Genomic DNA, 16,203 nt, shown 5'->3' on the forward strand with positions numbered 1-16,203 from the left:
CAGTTTGTCTATATCAAGCGAATCTCCAGCAAGTGTAGCCAATGAGACAAATGTTCCGGGGAAATCCCTGGGGGGCTCAGCGGTTTAGCGTCTGCCCTTGGCTCAGGGCGCGTGATCCTGGAGACCCAGGATCGAGTCCCGCATCGGGCTCCCTGCAGGGAGCCTGCTTCTCCCTCTGCCTGTGTCTGTGCCTCTCTCTCTCTGTGTGTCTAAGATAAATAAATAAAATCTTAAAAAAAAAAGTAATGGGCGTTATACTATATGTTGGCAAATCAAATTTCAATCAAAAATATATATAAATTAAAAGCCTGCTTCTCTCAAAAAAAAAAAAAAAGTTCCTAGTCACGAGGGTACAAAAGGGCCCCACGGATTAGAGTCTTCCAGAAAGTTTTTAAAACTTCAAGTTGAGACCAAAAAAAAAAAAAAAAAAAGTTGATAGTCAACATTTTTCGGTGTCTTCATAGCGAAGCAGATCTCAGAAAAACAATTAACGACCGTGTGCTATTTTATTTGGGTAAATGTACGTAATTAAACTTGAATGCGAATAACGGGGTGGGGTGGGGGAAAACGGCGTTAAGAACAGCTTTTATAAAAAATAAAATAAAATAAAAAAACAGCTTTTATACTCCCCATCTTGAGCCGCGGGTACAGGCAGGGCCGGGCGTCAGAGGGCGCTCACCTTTCCCAAAAGCCCGAGCAGGGACGGAGCTTGAAACAGGCCGGTTGGAAAGCCGGCCGCGAGGTGAAGCAACCGGGCTTCGGGCCCGCCGCTGTTCCCGAGCGTCGGTGTCCTCCCCGGTGAGGCAGGGGCCGGAGCGCACCGGCCATCCCCCCCCGCCCCCACCCCGGCTCGTCTCCGCCGGCGGTGGCGGCGCGGAACCCGGGGAAGGCCGGCGGGCAGGGCGCGGCAGGCGGACACGGCCCCGCGCGCAGCGGGCCACCGGCTGCCGGGCGCCCGCGGGGGGCGACGCAACCACGCGGTTCCGTTTCCCGGGGCCCCAACCCCGCGTAACTCGCAGAAAGACCGATTTTCCGGGAGAGGAGCGCGGGTCCGTCGGCGAGGCGGGCACAGCGCCCACGTCAGGCCCCGGCCGGGCCTACACGCCCCTCACGGGCGCCGCCGCCGCGCGGCCTCGGGCCCCGGAGCGCCACCCGCGGGGTCACGTGGCCCGCGCGCTGCCAGCCGCGCCGTCGCCCCCGGCCGCGGAGCGCCACCTCAGGCGGGCTGTCCCATCCGAGCCGAGCGGGAGCCGTCCCCGCCGCCGGAACCAGAACAGCCCAGCTGCGTCTTGGGGGGGGGCTCTCCGAGGGCAGCGGGGTCGTTCCCTGCGTCTGCGGAGCTGCTTCGCCACGTCCCGGCCGCTGTGAGACGAGAGGCGCCTCCCGGGTCTCCTCCCGATGCCCCTGTCCCCCCCCCCCCGCGGCCGTGCCGTTGGTATCGCCCGCCCCGCGCCTCGCCCCCGCACGCCGTGGCCGGGGGCCCTCACGTGACCCCGGCGCGCTCTCGCGGGGGCCGGACTCTCCGAGGCGGTGCCGCAGGGGACAGGACGCGCGGAGCGGAGGGCGCCGCAGCAGTCGCCGGAACGCCGGAGCGCAGGCCGCGATGTCGGGGCTCTCCCGCCAGCTGTGCTGGGCCGCCGCCTGCCTGGCCGCGCTCTGTGCGCTGACCGCGGCTCAGAGCTTCAGCTCGGACCCGAACGGGACTACCACCACGACTCAGGCGACCACCGACGCAGCCACGACGCGGGTGACGACCGCCGCGCCGGCCACCACTCCGGCACCAGGTGGGCGCCGGCCCAGCGGGCTTCCGGGACTCGCCCGCCCGCCCGCCTGCCGCGTCCGCGGTGCGCGCGGGGCCGGGCCGGGCGGCGCTCCAGCAACATGGCGGCCCGTCCGGGAGCCGCCGGGGCGGGGGCGGGGGCGGGGGCGCGCCCCGGGGGGAGCGGCGGCCGTCGGGCTCCCTGCCGCCCCGAGGTGCCCCACGCCGCCGTGCTTTTCAAAAGTGCCTCGTAATCCCCAGTGTCACGTCAGCTCCAGAAGGGGGACGTGGCCGCCTCCCGCGTTGGCGGCGGCGGCCGTGAGGTGGACGGTGGGGCGGGCGACGCGCCTCCAGACCTGCCCACCCGGGGCCCCTGCTCCGAGAGCCGACGTCCCGGGCACCGGCGACCGCCGCCAGGACGGGAGGCGTCGGTGCTCGTGGCCGGGGTCTCAGAAAATAAGTCGCCTGCGATCTGACCGTTTGGACTTTGCGGATCAGTGTGGGATCCGGCTGAGGTTTGGGCGTTTGGTCAAATTAAAAGTTTACACTCCTCCCTGTGCGCAGAGGAAGAAAAGCCACCCCGTGGTGTGCCCGATGCTTCGTATGTTCCCCCTTTTGGTGTTTTAGGCTGAGCTGGAAGATAGGTGGTGAAATCCAGGAGGAAGATGGAGATGGACTAACTGCCCGGAGCGTAGGTTTAGTTGATTGTGAAGCTGGGGTTGGAACCCAGGTCTGCCGATTTTCTTTCTTTTTCTGTATCTTTTTCTTTTCTTTTTTTTTCTTTTCTTTTCTTTTCTTTTTTTTTTGTTAAACCCTGTAATCGATTGGGGTACTGTGCTTGAGTCGTAACGCTGAAATCTCGAAGCAGAAATTGGCAATTCCGTGACAACACAAAAGAGAGCAGGGAAAATCGATTTGAGGTGAAAAGGAGCCCTAGGTATTTAAAACCCTGCAATCTAGTGTGATGGGTTATTCTAGTTAATATTGGGTAAGGAATAAGCGGCATCCTGACCGAAGAATTGCTGAAGTGGCAGATTTTTACCGTGGCTTCCCCACCCCAACCCCCCGCCGTGATCCCACTATTTTGAAGCTTCTTCTCTTGGTCTTTGTGTTTCATGAAAGTTTAATATATGATTAATAATGAGATGTAGCACAACTCAAAAATTGTTAAACGAGGGAGGTAATAAATTGCAATACAATACTGGACATTTCTGACTGCGCTGTTTTTAAGATGATAGGGCGCAGCATGTTTTGTCTCCGGCTTACTTGGCAGTTTCTTCGCAGAATTGTAGTTTTGGAGTGTGTATTTTTCCAAAGAGAAGCTTGGAGATACCCAAGTTAATTGCCTTTGTGTAACTGAAAGTCCTACTTGTGTAACTGAAAGTCCTACAAAGGAGATGATTTGTTTTCTCTAAGTAGCAGTTGGATAAGCCGCAGTCTAAAATGAAAGGTAGTAAGTTTTGTTCATTGACTGTGCTATTCAAACGTTAGTCATCAGGCACAAAAGATTTTGGACAACTAGCATTTTTTTTTTTTCAGTACACAAACCTCTGCAGAACTTATTTTCTACTTTGTGAATCCCTTACTCAAGGGTATTATATACATTCCAGTTCCTGAAAAATACTAGTGATAAAATATTGAAATGTGTTGCCTCTGTGCAGAACTTTTTTTTTTTTAAAAGCACGGGGAAAGCAAATGTGAATGTTTCTTTGGAGTCCTCTAGCTTCCAGGAAAATGGATAGGGTAGAGCCCTAGTCTAGACTTTTTGAGTTATTTGGCCTATATTATTGACAAAGACTCTGCTAATTCGTTAAACTGTACGTACGTGAATGTAGCCCCTCCAGGTGTTACTGTCCCTTATCCTCCAGTCATGGAGGACCCTGGAAATAGCGGATCATTTATGAATTACAAATCTGGGGTTTTCGGAATGAACATCATCGGGGTTTGGGTTCAACCTGTAACAAATTTTTATTACTTTAAAAAATTCCAGCATCTTAGCTGATGTTTCGGACCAGTGATTTCGTGTGTGTGTGTGTGTGTGTGTGTGTGTATAGTGTTGGCCTTACATAACACTGCCTTTTTTCCAATTTTTTACTTTTTAAGGATGCTTTAAAATGGCTCAAGAAACCCTGAGTGTCTGTGAAATAGTTGTTCTGTAGCAAAGGGTTGTTTAGATAGGTAATGGGCATTCCCGCTAGCTTGTGGGATTTTTTTTTCTTCCCTTTCTCTTGGTGTTTACTTCAGTTCCATAAGTCATTTATAATGATTGGAATTTCTTATTAAACCGGTGTATGTACTATTTTTATGTGTGTGATTAAAAACATGTAGATGGCCTACCCTAACAAATTTTTAAGTGTATATACACTATTGACCATAAGCACAGTGTTCTACAGATCTCCAGAACTTTTCCTCCTACTGGAAACTGTCCCCTGCTTGAGCAGATCTCCATTCCCCCTGCCCCCAGCCCTGGCAGCCATCATTCTGCTTTTCTGCTTCTGAGTTTGACTATTTTAGATACTTAATATTGGTGAAATGATGCAATATTTGTCCTTTTTTGAACGTCTAATTGAGTATAATGTCCTTACGGCTCATCCATGTTGTAGCATATGGCAGGATTTTCTTTTTTTATGGTTGAATAATATTCTATTGCAAAATGTATAACTTTTTTTTTTTTTAAACCATTCATCTGTTGATGGGCTATAACATCTTACCATTTCTCTGAATTAGTAAGTCTGGTACCGTACTTAATGCTCACTTTTGTTTAAAAAAGGTAAGTTGTACAAGCTTAAAGTGACGTCTCAACTGATTGGTTTTATATGCCCCTCCCCACCAGATCCCTGTGACAACCGCAACAGCTGTGTTTCCTGTGTGAACACTAGCGTTGATGCCACTGCCTGCTCTTGGATAGAATGTAAAGGTAAGAAGCTTTGGGATTGCTTTAATTTTAAGAATGCAAACTGTTAGAACATTTTACGATATCGTACGGGGTATTCCTGAATAACTTGAAAATTAGTAGAAAATTAGGAATATTGTGCACTACTTATTTTGCAAATCAAATACTTTTCCCTTGAAGTGCTTATTGCTTTGAACATTCCCCCTAAAATCTCCAGTCTCCCATTCTGTCCCCACCCCTTTAATTCCTTAAACTTGATAATTGAGGTTCAGTAGCTTTTAAAGGAAGAGAGATTTTAAAGCCTTTGAAGATTAAATGGACAAGTACACTGCAATCAGCTGTGGGAGAAAGTTGTGAGATTTTCCCCTGAAAACAGTTTCCCAGAAAAAGGAGGCATTTATCTGCTGCAGGTGTCCTGCTAGAGGAACTACAGAGACCTTAACAAATTTGTTGGATACTTAAATATGGGAGAAGAATGAGATGGGAAGAGAGGTGGTAGTTTTGTTCACTTTTAAAATTAGCCTGATTTGAGGGGTAAAGAGCTAGTTGGAGATACTTTGAAATGGCAGTAAGGTTTTTGGTAGAACCATGGGATTACAGCATATTCTGTCTTCTTCATGTAAGGTAGTTGGATTTTTTTTTTTCCTATCAGGAGAACAGTTTATCTTCTTCATTAAATCTAGGATTTCTAGGCATTATATCACTACATAATAAAGTTTAAAAACTGATTTTAAAATTAAAGTATTAGCTTAATTTGGGGTTAAATTTTTGTTGTGTAAGTGACTTTTTTTAAGTCATAAAATGGAATTTAATGGAATTTAAGAGTGTGCCCCTCTCTCCCATTGTGTATGGATGGCAGGGCTGTCATGTCTTGGGCCTTCAGTGCCCTACTGTAGGATATGTTGGGGAAGGGTCTCCTAGAAGTTTAACTGTCAGGAAATCAGTTTTAGAAAGTGTAGAAGACCAAGCAGAGATCTGGAACAGAGGTCATCCTGCTGCTATTGGGGTACCTCCCGTGGTTACTAAGCCTTTATTAGATCCTGACCACTCTCCCTATTGATTCATCCCTCTTGTGGGTTCCAGCAGCCTTCCCTATTCAGTAGTCCTGGCACAATTCTGTGTTTCTGATTTATCTGTTAAATATATTCATGTGGAGTATAGAAGAATATTTGGAAGGATTCTGTGTAGTATTTCTTAATCATGGAGAGAAGGAGAATAACATTATTTTCTTGGTCTGTGGACTTCTAAAGTGTTTATGCTTGAGTTTGATTTTTGGAAGCAATTCTGGAGCTTAGTAACAAAGTCAAAGATAATATAAACAAGTGATTGCTGTTCTTTGTCTCCCTCCCCCTTTCTTCCCCAACAACAGAGAAAAGCTACTGTTCACATAATACAACCGTTAGTGATTGCCAGGTGGTGAATAGCACACAGCTCTGTTCTGGTAAGTATTCACATTGGCTGCTGTGGGGAGTGGCCAAGAGGCGCGGAAGATCTTTGCCTCAGGAAGCCTTATTTCAGTATTTGGTTTGGCCATCTCCATAATTCTAACCTTTTAGAAATTTGGTTATAAATGGCATATTCATATGATCTAGAAGGACAATATTTTGAAACTTAGTTTAGTGATTTGACTGTACTGTGGAATGCTGTAGATATAGATATCTCCTTTTTATTTTTTTATTTTTATATAACTCTTCTGGAAATTCACTATAGTTTAGAGCCTCTGTTTGCATTTTATAGGACTGGACTCTTGTTCTAGCACTTTTCCTGGTTATAGTGCTGGTGATTGTCACAGTCTCTAGCATAGTTTGTTTTATGGTAAAATCTCTTCTGTATTCATCTGCTTTCTCATTTTTGTACTTTATTATTTTTTTAATAAAGTTTTATTTGAGAGAGAGCAAGCATGAGAGGGAATGAGATCACAGGCAGGGGAAAGAGAGAGTGAGAAGCAGACTCCCTGCTGAGCAGGGAGCCTGAGGCAGGGCTTGATCCCAGGACCCTGGCTGGGATCATGACCTGAGCAGAAGGCAGACCTGACTGAGCCACCCAGCTGCCCCAGGAACAAACGATTTTAGTATCTGTTATTAATGTGTGTCAGAAAACAGTGATAATTGTATCAAACCTGTGGTTTCATAAAAATATTGCAAAATTACAAAAATATCACAAGATTAAAGCATTTTAAAAGATACTAATTTAGAGAAAAATTGGGTAATTCTACTTAATTTGATTGATGTATCAGAATTAGTTTGGACTATGTAGCAGCAATACAACCGTTAGGGACCCAAGCTGTTTACTGTCAAAATATCTTTGACCTTGCTCTGTAAGGTGAGCGCTCCATAGCTGGAGCCAACATATTGATTTTCCTGCCAACAGGAAGAGGAAAGAGGCCCATATCTACCTACAGATGCTTTCTAGCAGTTACACTGGGCTGTCTACCTTGGGGAGGCTAAGGAATGTTTGTCTTTCCTCAGGGGAGGGAAGTGTCAACTATTGTTTGGTGCTTCTATTTCTAAAGAAGGGGAGATCAGTATTTGGTAGAACAACTGTCCGTTTCCTCCTTAAGGTTATACTTAAATGCAAAAATTGTAAAAGTGGTACTCAAATGTCTGCAACTTGAAAAATAGTGTAATAGATTGTAATATTTTAGATTGCTTTGACTTAATGCCTGTTTGTTTTAAATAGCACCGGAGCCCACTATGATGCCAACCAATTCTACAGGTAATACAAGATAATTCCCCCTCTTTTAGGATTTTTAAGGTCTCTTGATGGACTTTTTAGTACTTAAATACCTAAAAGTTGTTACTATAATTTTAAAAATTAGTAGATGTGTTTAGTTTTGGATCATAACGATTACGTTAATATGAACTGTTTGTGCCAGTGACCTGTAACTCCAGTGTTTGACATTCATTGAATATGGGAGGATTTATCATATCTTTGGTTTGAGTTTGAGTCCATAAACTGCTTTTTGTGGGTTTTGTGAAAATCTTGGGAAATACAGAAGCCTAAAAGAAATGAAGATTCCTTATGATTCCCATCATCCAGAGGTATACCAAAATGTTTTCAGTCATAAAGTTCTCCTAGTCTTGTGTATCTCTTAATAGATAAACTTACTATGAAATTGGAGAATATGTCCATGCATATTTGATTTGTTTTCTCTCTTACATTGTTGTATAGACTTTACTCATCCTGCACTTGGTTGGATAGTTATGTTAGGTCATCTTTCTCCATGCAGCAGATGTCTTCAGGGAAACATTTGCTGTTATCCCTGATAGTGATTGATTCAAACAGCATTCCTAGGTCAGAAGATAGGATTGTTTTAGGACTAAATAGTGATTGCTTTCCAGAAAGATATGCTTTTCATTCCCATCAACAACTAGAAAGTTTTTCACTATACTTTCAAAGGATTAGATAATTTCTCCTTTTAAAAATCTTTACAAAAGTGATAGGAGGAATAAATCATGAAAAAAAAAAAAATCTACTCCAGGACAAGTACTAGGCTGGATGATAGAAACTGGAGACCGAAGACATTTTGTCTATCATAGGAACTGTGAAAGAGGTAAGCACACTGTGCTGAGACATTTGTAGGAAGGCCTATATATGGAGTAACATGGCAAATGTGGTGACAGTTTTCTGGAGATGTTGATTGAATCTGAAATGATTCTGGTAAATCATGAGGACAGCTTCCCAAGTGGAGCAAGGTGGTCAGTACATGTGAAGGTGATGTGAAGGAGTATAATTAGGTCAGGGAATTGCATTTGGAGTACGTGGTGAGGAAATGTTGAGCTGTGGACACTCAGCAGGATAAGAGTCAGATTGGGAAGACAGATTGGAACAGGAGACAAGAGCGAACACAGGGAGATTAGAATAGATAACCTGTGCAGGGCATTCTGGAGAATTCATAGGGGAAGAGTTGCAGATGCATGCAAATAGTAGGAGGGGTAGGGCTTGAGGGAGGTGACGGCAGAGCTCTTAGCTGACAGTACAGGTAAGCTGATCAGTGTGGGCAAGAGTGTAGTGTCCACTGTAGCAGCTTGTAGGGAGAATAGGGCCTGAGGCCCAAACTCCAGGGCACCGTAATGTCTAAGGGTTGGAAGAGGGCCAGAGAGGAAACCGAACCGAGTAGGGACGGGCAGAGAGATGGATCCAAGAATGTGTGTGTGTGTGTGTGTGTGTGTGTGTGTGTGTGTATTTTAGGTATATTTTTTTTTTTGAGGAAGAAGTCAGAATCTATTACAAGGACCAGAACTCCTTTTGAAAGACTTGAGCAGTGGTGAACTGGCTCATACCAGGTTTTGGTAGCCATTTGTGCATAGCTCTTCCAGCTACACTACACACTCGGTGAAATTGTGCTGGTAGCTTCAATTACTATGGAAATATTCATTCGATAGGAATCTGCAAATGCTTCAGAACTTTTGGAGAGTACATATAAGTCACTGACTAGAAGACGTTAAAGATTGATGAAAGCAGAGATATTGAGAGAAAAATTAATCAATTTCCAGAAGGTGAGATGTGAACCGAAAGGGGGAAACAGTTTCTTAAACCATTATGGATTCACTTTTAATTTCTTCTCTGTGAATCTTGTAGTTTTCATGCTTGCTCCACACTGGGTTCTCCAGCGAAGTACCGTGGAGTCTCCCTTGTTTTCTCTCTCTGGTTCTGTAAAGTGGAAGTCAGGGCTTGCTTATAGAAAATGCATGTTGAGTGGCAATTAGTGGTTGAAAAACAAACCTTTATATGGTCTCTTTCCATGGCTACTGCTGAAAGAGAGCAAATGAGTTAAGGGATTATTAGATGATGTAAGGAGAACCTAATAATCCTTTTATGTAAAAGGTGTTCAGTGGGGTTAATTATTATAGTCTTCTGTTAGTAGTTATAAATATTACAAATAAAAATATTTGTAAATAATCTCTTATAATAGAATGACTAGATTATGTCAGAAATATAGTGGGAAATGTTCATAATATATTAAGTGGAAGACAAACCATTAAGTTCCAGTACTTTTTAAATCTTTTTGTTGTATAAATTCCTAGAGAAGTGGCCAGCAGGAAGTAACATGTTACTGAGTGGTGGGATTACATAATTTACTGTATTTATAAAATTCTCCATCACCAAGAGCTTTTGTAAGTGCTGAATTATTTTTTAATGAAAGGAACATAGGTCAGTGGAGGTTTATTCCCTAGGTATTGGGTAATTTTGAAAATTTTATCAAAGTATTTGGTCAAAAGTAAAAGTGTGTAAATGTGTTCCCTATTTGCAAAAAAAATTAGTTTGTGGCATGTTTGGAGGATTGGTAGTAAGAATCAAATGGCAAATTAGCAAACTTTTTTCCCTACCATTGTTAGATAAAATTTAGTAATAGCGTTTTAAGATTGAAAAGAATACATTTAGTTTATAAAGTGTTATTTTTTGCAGTTACACAGAATGTATAGCAACTAAAACTTTTAAGGGATTAAAAGTCTGAAAATAACCATATCCTTTAATCTAGGAATTCTGTATAAGAATCAACTCTATCAGAGATGAAATCAGATATTTCCCTGCTAGGTGTTTATAGTATGGAGAAATGAGAGATGACCTAATTGTCCATCCAAGAGTAAGTAAGTAGGTAAAATGTGTACAGCAGTGCTCATGAGAGGAAAGGATACAAACACGTATGAGAATATCCCAGCAGAGTTGTTCTCATTTATTAGAATCTGTTAGTGGTATCTGTACTGAGAGAAGTCGGTTAATAATACAGTGCTCTGGTTCCTAAATTTGTTTACATTCAAATTAATTCTTCTCACGAGAGTTCATTTTCTCTACAGGCATCATCAGGTAATTTAAATTGGGGGAATCTGTAGCCCGAGGGGATCTGTTCTTAAAATAAAATTTTATTGGAATAGAACCATGCCTGTTGATTTGCATGTTGTCCTTGGCTGCTTTACACTATGCAGCGCACAAAGCCTAAATTACACACACTGTCTGCCCCTTTAAGAAAAGTTTGCCAGCCCCTTGAAATGAAGAAGCCACGCCAACCTTGATACCTACCTGGGAAATACTGAGCCACACTTATTTCTTACCATGACTTTTTAAGTTAATAGTTTCTGTCATAGAAGCATTAAAAAAAACGATAGTTCCCCTCACCTAAACACTAATTCTTCTCCTGTTTGTCCTTTTACAAACTTTATCCAGATGTTAACATAGATAAAATTTTATAATTGCTTAATGTTTTCAAAAGCTTAATTTAAAGGCTAGTATTCTGGCTGTGGAGATAGGTGTTAGTGAACCATTACCTGAAATGTGGCCTTTATTCTCTAAAAGGAAAACACGTTGAAGTTGGTAGCCTTATTTTAAAAAGACTAATTGCTAGATACTGGGAAGTATGGAAATTTAAGTTTTTAATAAGTTTTGTTTACATTTCAGCTAAAACCACAACTCAGCCTTCCTCTTCTACAGCTACCACCACAGCTACTACATCAGGTATTTGAGGATTTTTTTAAAAACTAATAGTAAGGTAGGAGTTGTATATACAGCATTGCCTTTTATTGTTTTTGCCAACAGCTTTATTCATAATGGTTGTGAACTAAAACTCATCTCTTCAATTTGGAGGACTGAGATAGGAGGCTGTTAAAGCAGTAATGGTACATTTGCTGCGAGTCCTTTTCTCATTTTTTAATGTGTAACCAGCCACATTGGCGTGATACATTAGAGTTCAGAGAGAGTGTTCTTCCAAAACTTTTTTAGTACAATTTGTAGGTGAGATCTGTCTTATAAATTACAAATTAAATACTGATTACTATTAGGAATTAGTTGTGTACTGTATTAGATGGTGGCAGTTGGAGTGAAGATAATATAGCCATCCTTTTAAGTACTGAGAGGTCTAAAAAGCCAAGATCAGTGCCAAATGTGCACTTCTGCCATATTTCTCACCATTTCTTTACATGCCTTTTTTTTTTTTAAGATTTTATTTATTTATTCATGATAGAGAGAGGCAGAAGCAGGCTCCATGCAGGGAGCCCAATGCAGGATTCGATCCCAGGACTCCAGGATCAGGCCCTGGGCCAAAGGCAGGCGCTGAACCACTGAGCCACCCAGGGATCCCCTTTACATCCCTTTCTCTTTTTTTTTTTTTTTTAAGATTTTATTCATTTATTTATTCATGAAAGACACACACAGAGAGAGAGAGAGGTAGAGACACAGGCAGCGGGAGAAGCAGGCTCCATGCAGGGAGCCTGACGGACTCGATCCCAGGTCTCCAGGGCTAAAGGAGGCACTAAACCTCTGAGCCACGTGGGCTGCCCCCCTTTCTAACCTTTAAAAGTGTGAGAGGTAACAGTTTACTAAATAATGATTTGATGTGTTGTAAACTAGCTCATATTTAGGTGATGCCACAGGACATTGCAGATACACAGGTTATGAATCCTTCCCCCCATCCCTATTTAAAATACTGGCATTTACTGTGTCTCTGCCTCTCTCTCTCTCTCTCTCTCTGTGACTATCATGAATAAATAAAAAAAAATAAAATAAAATAAAATAAAATACTGGCATTTATCTCCCGCCCCATTCGTTTGGCTTATTCTTGTGCTACCTTTCTTGGTTTCAGGGAAACTATTTTGTCTTCACAGGAAGAAATACAGAACAGTTGTAATTAATTTTAAAGCTGGCCAGCTTATTATACAGCCACCAGAACCAGTGTTTGATACTCTATTTAATTTTTAAAATTTTTTTTTTTTTTTTTTTTTTATAATAGTCACAGAGAGAGAGAGAGAGAGGCAGAGACACAGGCAGAGGGAGAAGCAGGCTCCATGCACCGGGAGCCCGATGTGGGATTCGATCCCGGGTCTCCAGGATCAGGCCCTGGGCCAAAGGCAGGCGCCAAACAGCTGCGCCACCCAGGGATCCCCTGATACTCTATTTAAAAAAAAAAAAAGTCACTTAAAATAAATTGCTTTTTATTAAAATGAAGGGTGGCCTACTTGAAACCTTTTACGCCCTAAAAAAAAAAAAAAATGTGTTCTGTTTCCTCCTGAAACATTTTACTTCCTGAAAAGAGCATTCAACCTTTTGTGGGTTTTTTCCCATAGTGTTTGGTAATGCTTATAAAATTTACATAGTAAGATTTACGATACCTTTAACAACAAGTACTTTTGTTTGTTGAAACTATAAGTTGCAGATACTTAAGATATATTTTTGTAGTTTGAAAAATTGCAACCAGATTTTTGCTCACCATGTATATTTAGTAAAATTTAAAAGTATGATTTTTCAACACAGATATTAATATTTACTGTAACAACAATATGTTATCTGAAGAAATTGCAAATTTTTAAAGTGCTTTGTATCTTCTCAGGCCATAGTTTATGTACCAAGAGAATCTATTTCTGTCATTTTCGTGTTTGAATTTATATGGTAGGTTTGACCACCTGATATCATTGGATGGAATAAATAGGATAAGTTCTAGTTGTAAAGATCTGACTCCAAGAGCAAATACTTAATAAAATTTAACTCATGGGAAAGTCAAAGTAGAGGTTCAGGGTGGGTCTTGAAATTATGGATAGAGGATTATGGGACTTATTAAGTATTGTTATTTTTTCTTCCTAATTTAAACAGGTACAACTAATATTACTTTAAGTCCAACTTCACAACCTGGGCGGAAGTCTACCTTCGATGCAGCCAGTTTCATTGGAGGAATTGTCCTCATCTTGGGTGTGCAGGCTGTAATCTTCTTTCTCTATAAATTCTGCAAATCGAAAGAACGAAACTACCACACTCTGTAAACAGACCCATTAAATTAACAAGGACTGGTGTGTGACTCACTGAAACCAAAATATTATCTTTCAAGATGTCCCACATGGAAGACGCTATTCCAGGATCTTTATATTTTCAAAGGATGCATATAGGATACTTTGGAGCATCGTCCTTGAGGAAAAATCACTTAAGTCATTTTGCTCAACAGGAATATTTAAAATATTCTGCATGAATCCTTGTGGCTGTCTTCTTTTTTATTTTAAATGGCTGCTGCTGTGGGATTATGTTCTCTCTTCTTGACATACCAAATGTAACTCTGTAAGTGATGGAAAACATTGTCCTACGCAGACAACCTCATGACTCTTTTGGCAGTTTAAATTTAGTCCTTTTAAAGCCTAAAAGCTGCATTACTTTCATCCTATCTCAGGATGTAGTTTAGTGACCAGAATTGAGAAGAATGTGCCAAATGAGCATCAATCGGGTGGACTTTTGGCTGTCCTTTCAAAAGTGGAATAAATCTATACATTTAGTATCCTTAGAGTAAACTGTATCCTTAGAGTAAAATTTTGTGCTTGATAACAGTTATTTTTTCTACATTAGAAATAAGATGCCACACAGGGAATTACATTCCAGAGTTAAACGAGTGGAAAGGATACAGACCATTAAAGAATAGCAGGTTATCGTTCATACTTGTAAAGCACCTTAAATCACAGAAAATAAAGAACAGTGCCTTAAAAAGACAGACGGAAAGGTAGACTGTGACTTCAGATGTTTGTGATTTATTCTTTCACAGGAGGAAAGGTGAAGGTTGGTTTGATGATGTAACTGTTGACGAGCTGTAGTAGACCTGCTTTTAGATACCGTACTGTTAGTATTTAATTGAAATTTTACTATTTTATTTCAGACCTAAGCAAGTTAAGCTAAAGGATGTTCTACAAAGTTGAAAGCCTTCATATAGTGAACTTCCCAACATTTTTCTTAGGCTGTTAAAAAGTATAAAAATAAAGTTGACTGATTTCTATTTTCCTTGGTACTTTAGGCAGTATCCTAACACTGTTGTACCTTGAGAGAATTTTCACCAAGCTTCCTTGAAAAGTAACTTTTTTTGAGGCAAGAAGGAAATAAGTTGTTTTAGGGTCATTTATTAATTCTTTAATGAGACAATCATTTTAAGTTTTTTTTTTTTTTTTTTTTTTTTTCATTTTAAGTTTTGAGACCAGAAATGTGACCAGTATAATTTCAGAAAATCTAAGGAATGTTAGTTGATTTGGATCACTGTAGATTTTTAACAATGAATGCCCTGGATTGACAGATTGTGCTTTCTCTTTTTTTTTTTTCTCTTTCTCTCCCATCCTTCTTATTAGTTTCAGTTCCTATAGTATAATAAGCATGCATACTTTAGGTTTTTTTAGTTTTCTTAGGAAGCACTAGTTTTTTCAGTTTTAGAGGATGCTGCTCCCCTGCTTTTGACATATTGGATTAGTTCAGAGGTTTACATTAGTTTTATAAAAGCTTTGCTTTTCTAGGTCATTAAAGGGTTTTTTTTTTTTTTTTCTTTTTTTAGCTTTTTTAGCCTATAGGGGCTGAGTTTAGCACTTGGTTTTCAATATTTTGTAGTAGGAAATGACAGGTTGCTTTGGTCCATTTCATAAACCCAAATTCCTTGCATTTAGATATGATTATATTCAAGGTTCTTAAAATGAAGATTTACTGTTTCTTTGTTACTTGCTGGTACAGTTTAAGTTTGTTTCACTTGCACATTTGTACATACACCAAATGTTTTCAAGTGCCTTAATTGTTTAAAATCTCTGGCTTCAAAGGTTTTTGGGAAAAAGGTGGGTTTACCTCACATTCTTGTGTTTTCATTAGTAATATTCTGAGATTAGTTCTAGGAACCTCACAAAAATTTTTATTATGGTGCCATGGTTGTTAGTTTTTAGTGAGTGCTGTAAGATCCAAGATTCATTTTAAAATATACAGAATTTCCTTTCTCCCAAAGTGGCAAAATTTAGCTACAGTGGTACAAATATCATTTACCTAGATGTGAATACCTTGTCACACGTTAATGTCAACACATACAGCAATTTCTGTGAAAAGTAGCTGATGAAGCCTCTCGTTTTCTGTAATTTTGAATACTGCTCTGGCAACAAAACCATAATATGAAACCAGTTAGATTCTGCAAGAAGAGCTCTTACAACAGAACTCACAGCCTCCCCCCCTCACCTTCCTTTGGTATCTTGAGCCATTAATGATTTTTTTTTTAATCCAGAAGGTATATTAAGAAACCTTTTCAGATTTTTCTCCTGATATGTTCATGTGGTTGTAGTTCTATCAAAACACCTTATTTTACCTTACAGACCTTCGTTGCACAGGCAGACACTGCTGTATTTAGAAATTTCTATTTCAGTTCATTAAAAACTGCAAAACCAATCTGTATCATGTACCAAACTGATTTAAAATAAATCTACATGTTTATTGAATCAATCTGTTCTTCTTTATTAACTGAAGTGTTTTTGCATTTTTTTTTATTTTTTTATTTTTTATTTATTTTTTTTAATCTATTTACCTATGATAGTCACACACAGAGAGAGAGAGAGAGGCAGAGACACAGGCAGAGGGAAAAGCAGGCTCCATGCACTGAGAGCCCGATGTGGGATTCGATCCCGGGTCTCCAGGATCGCGCCCTGGGCCAAAGGCAGGCGCCAAACCGCTGCGCCACCCAGGGATCCCCTGTTTTTGCATTTTGATTATGAAATTTAATGTTAGCGAATTGACCTGATCAGTCCGCTTGGGGATCGGTGGTCTACTGAGTTTTTATTGCTCTCCACCACCA

At 41.2% G+C, this 16,203-nt stretch overlaps 1 protein-coding gene across 3 annotated transcripts; it reads left to right on the top strand.

Moving 5' to 3' along the window:
• Positions 1 to 1,490: 1,490 nt before the first annotated feature.
• CD164 (CD164 molecule) lies at positions 1,491 to 15,850 on the top strand. Of its 3 annotated transcripts, XM_072831830.1 has the most exons (6): positions 1,491 to 1,784; positions 4,593 to 4,676; positions 6,022 to 6,093; positions 7,332 to 7,367; positions 11,049 to 11,105; positions 13,233 to 15,850. In XM_072831830.1, exons 1-6 carry the CDS (start codon positions 1,604 to 1,606, stop codon positions 13,397 to 13,399), a joined length of 597 nt encoding a protein of 198 aa, XP_072687931.1. In that variant the 5' UTR covers positions 1,491 to 1,603; the 3' UTR covers positions 13,400 to 15,850. The 3 variants fall into 3 exon arrangements, 2 of the variants coding, with proteins under 2 accessions (XP_072687931.1, XP_072687932.1); XM_072831831.1 differs by lacking the exon at positions 7,332 to 7,367 and having other exon boundaries at positions 1,497 to 1,784; XR_012033734.1 differs by lacking the exons at positions 1,491 to 1,784; positions 7,332 to 7,367; positions 11,049 to 11,105; positions 13,233 to 15,850 and adding an exon at positions 1,934 to 2,450 and having other exon boundaries at positions 6,022 to 6,077.
• The last annotated feature ends 353 nt before the right edge of the window (positions 15,851 to 16,203 follow it).

The sequence above is a fragment of the Canis lupus genome, chromosome 7, assembly GCF_048164855.1.
Source record: "Canis lupus baileyi chromosome 7, mCanLup2.hap1, whole genome shotgun sequence".
NCBI lineage: Eukaryota > Metazoa > Chordata > Mammalia > Carnivora > Canidae > Canis > Canis lupus.

Excerpts from the sequence above, each read along its gene's own strand:
- CD164 (XM_072831830.1), top strand. The coding sequence starts at position 1,604 with ATGTCGGGGCTCTCCCGCCAGCTGTGCTGGGCCGCCGCCTGCCTGGCC. Across the intron at positions 4,677-6,021 it reads CTCTTGGATAGAATGTAAAG|AGAAAAGCTACTGTTCACAT; the intron begins GTAAGAAGCTTT and ends CCCCAACAACAG. Across the intron at positions 11,106-13,232 it reads CACCACAGCTACTACATCAG|GTACAACTAATATTACTTTA; the intron begins GTATTTGAGGAT and ends TAATTTAAACAG.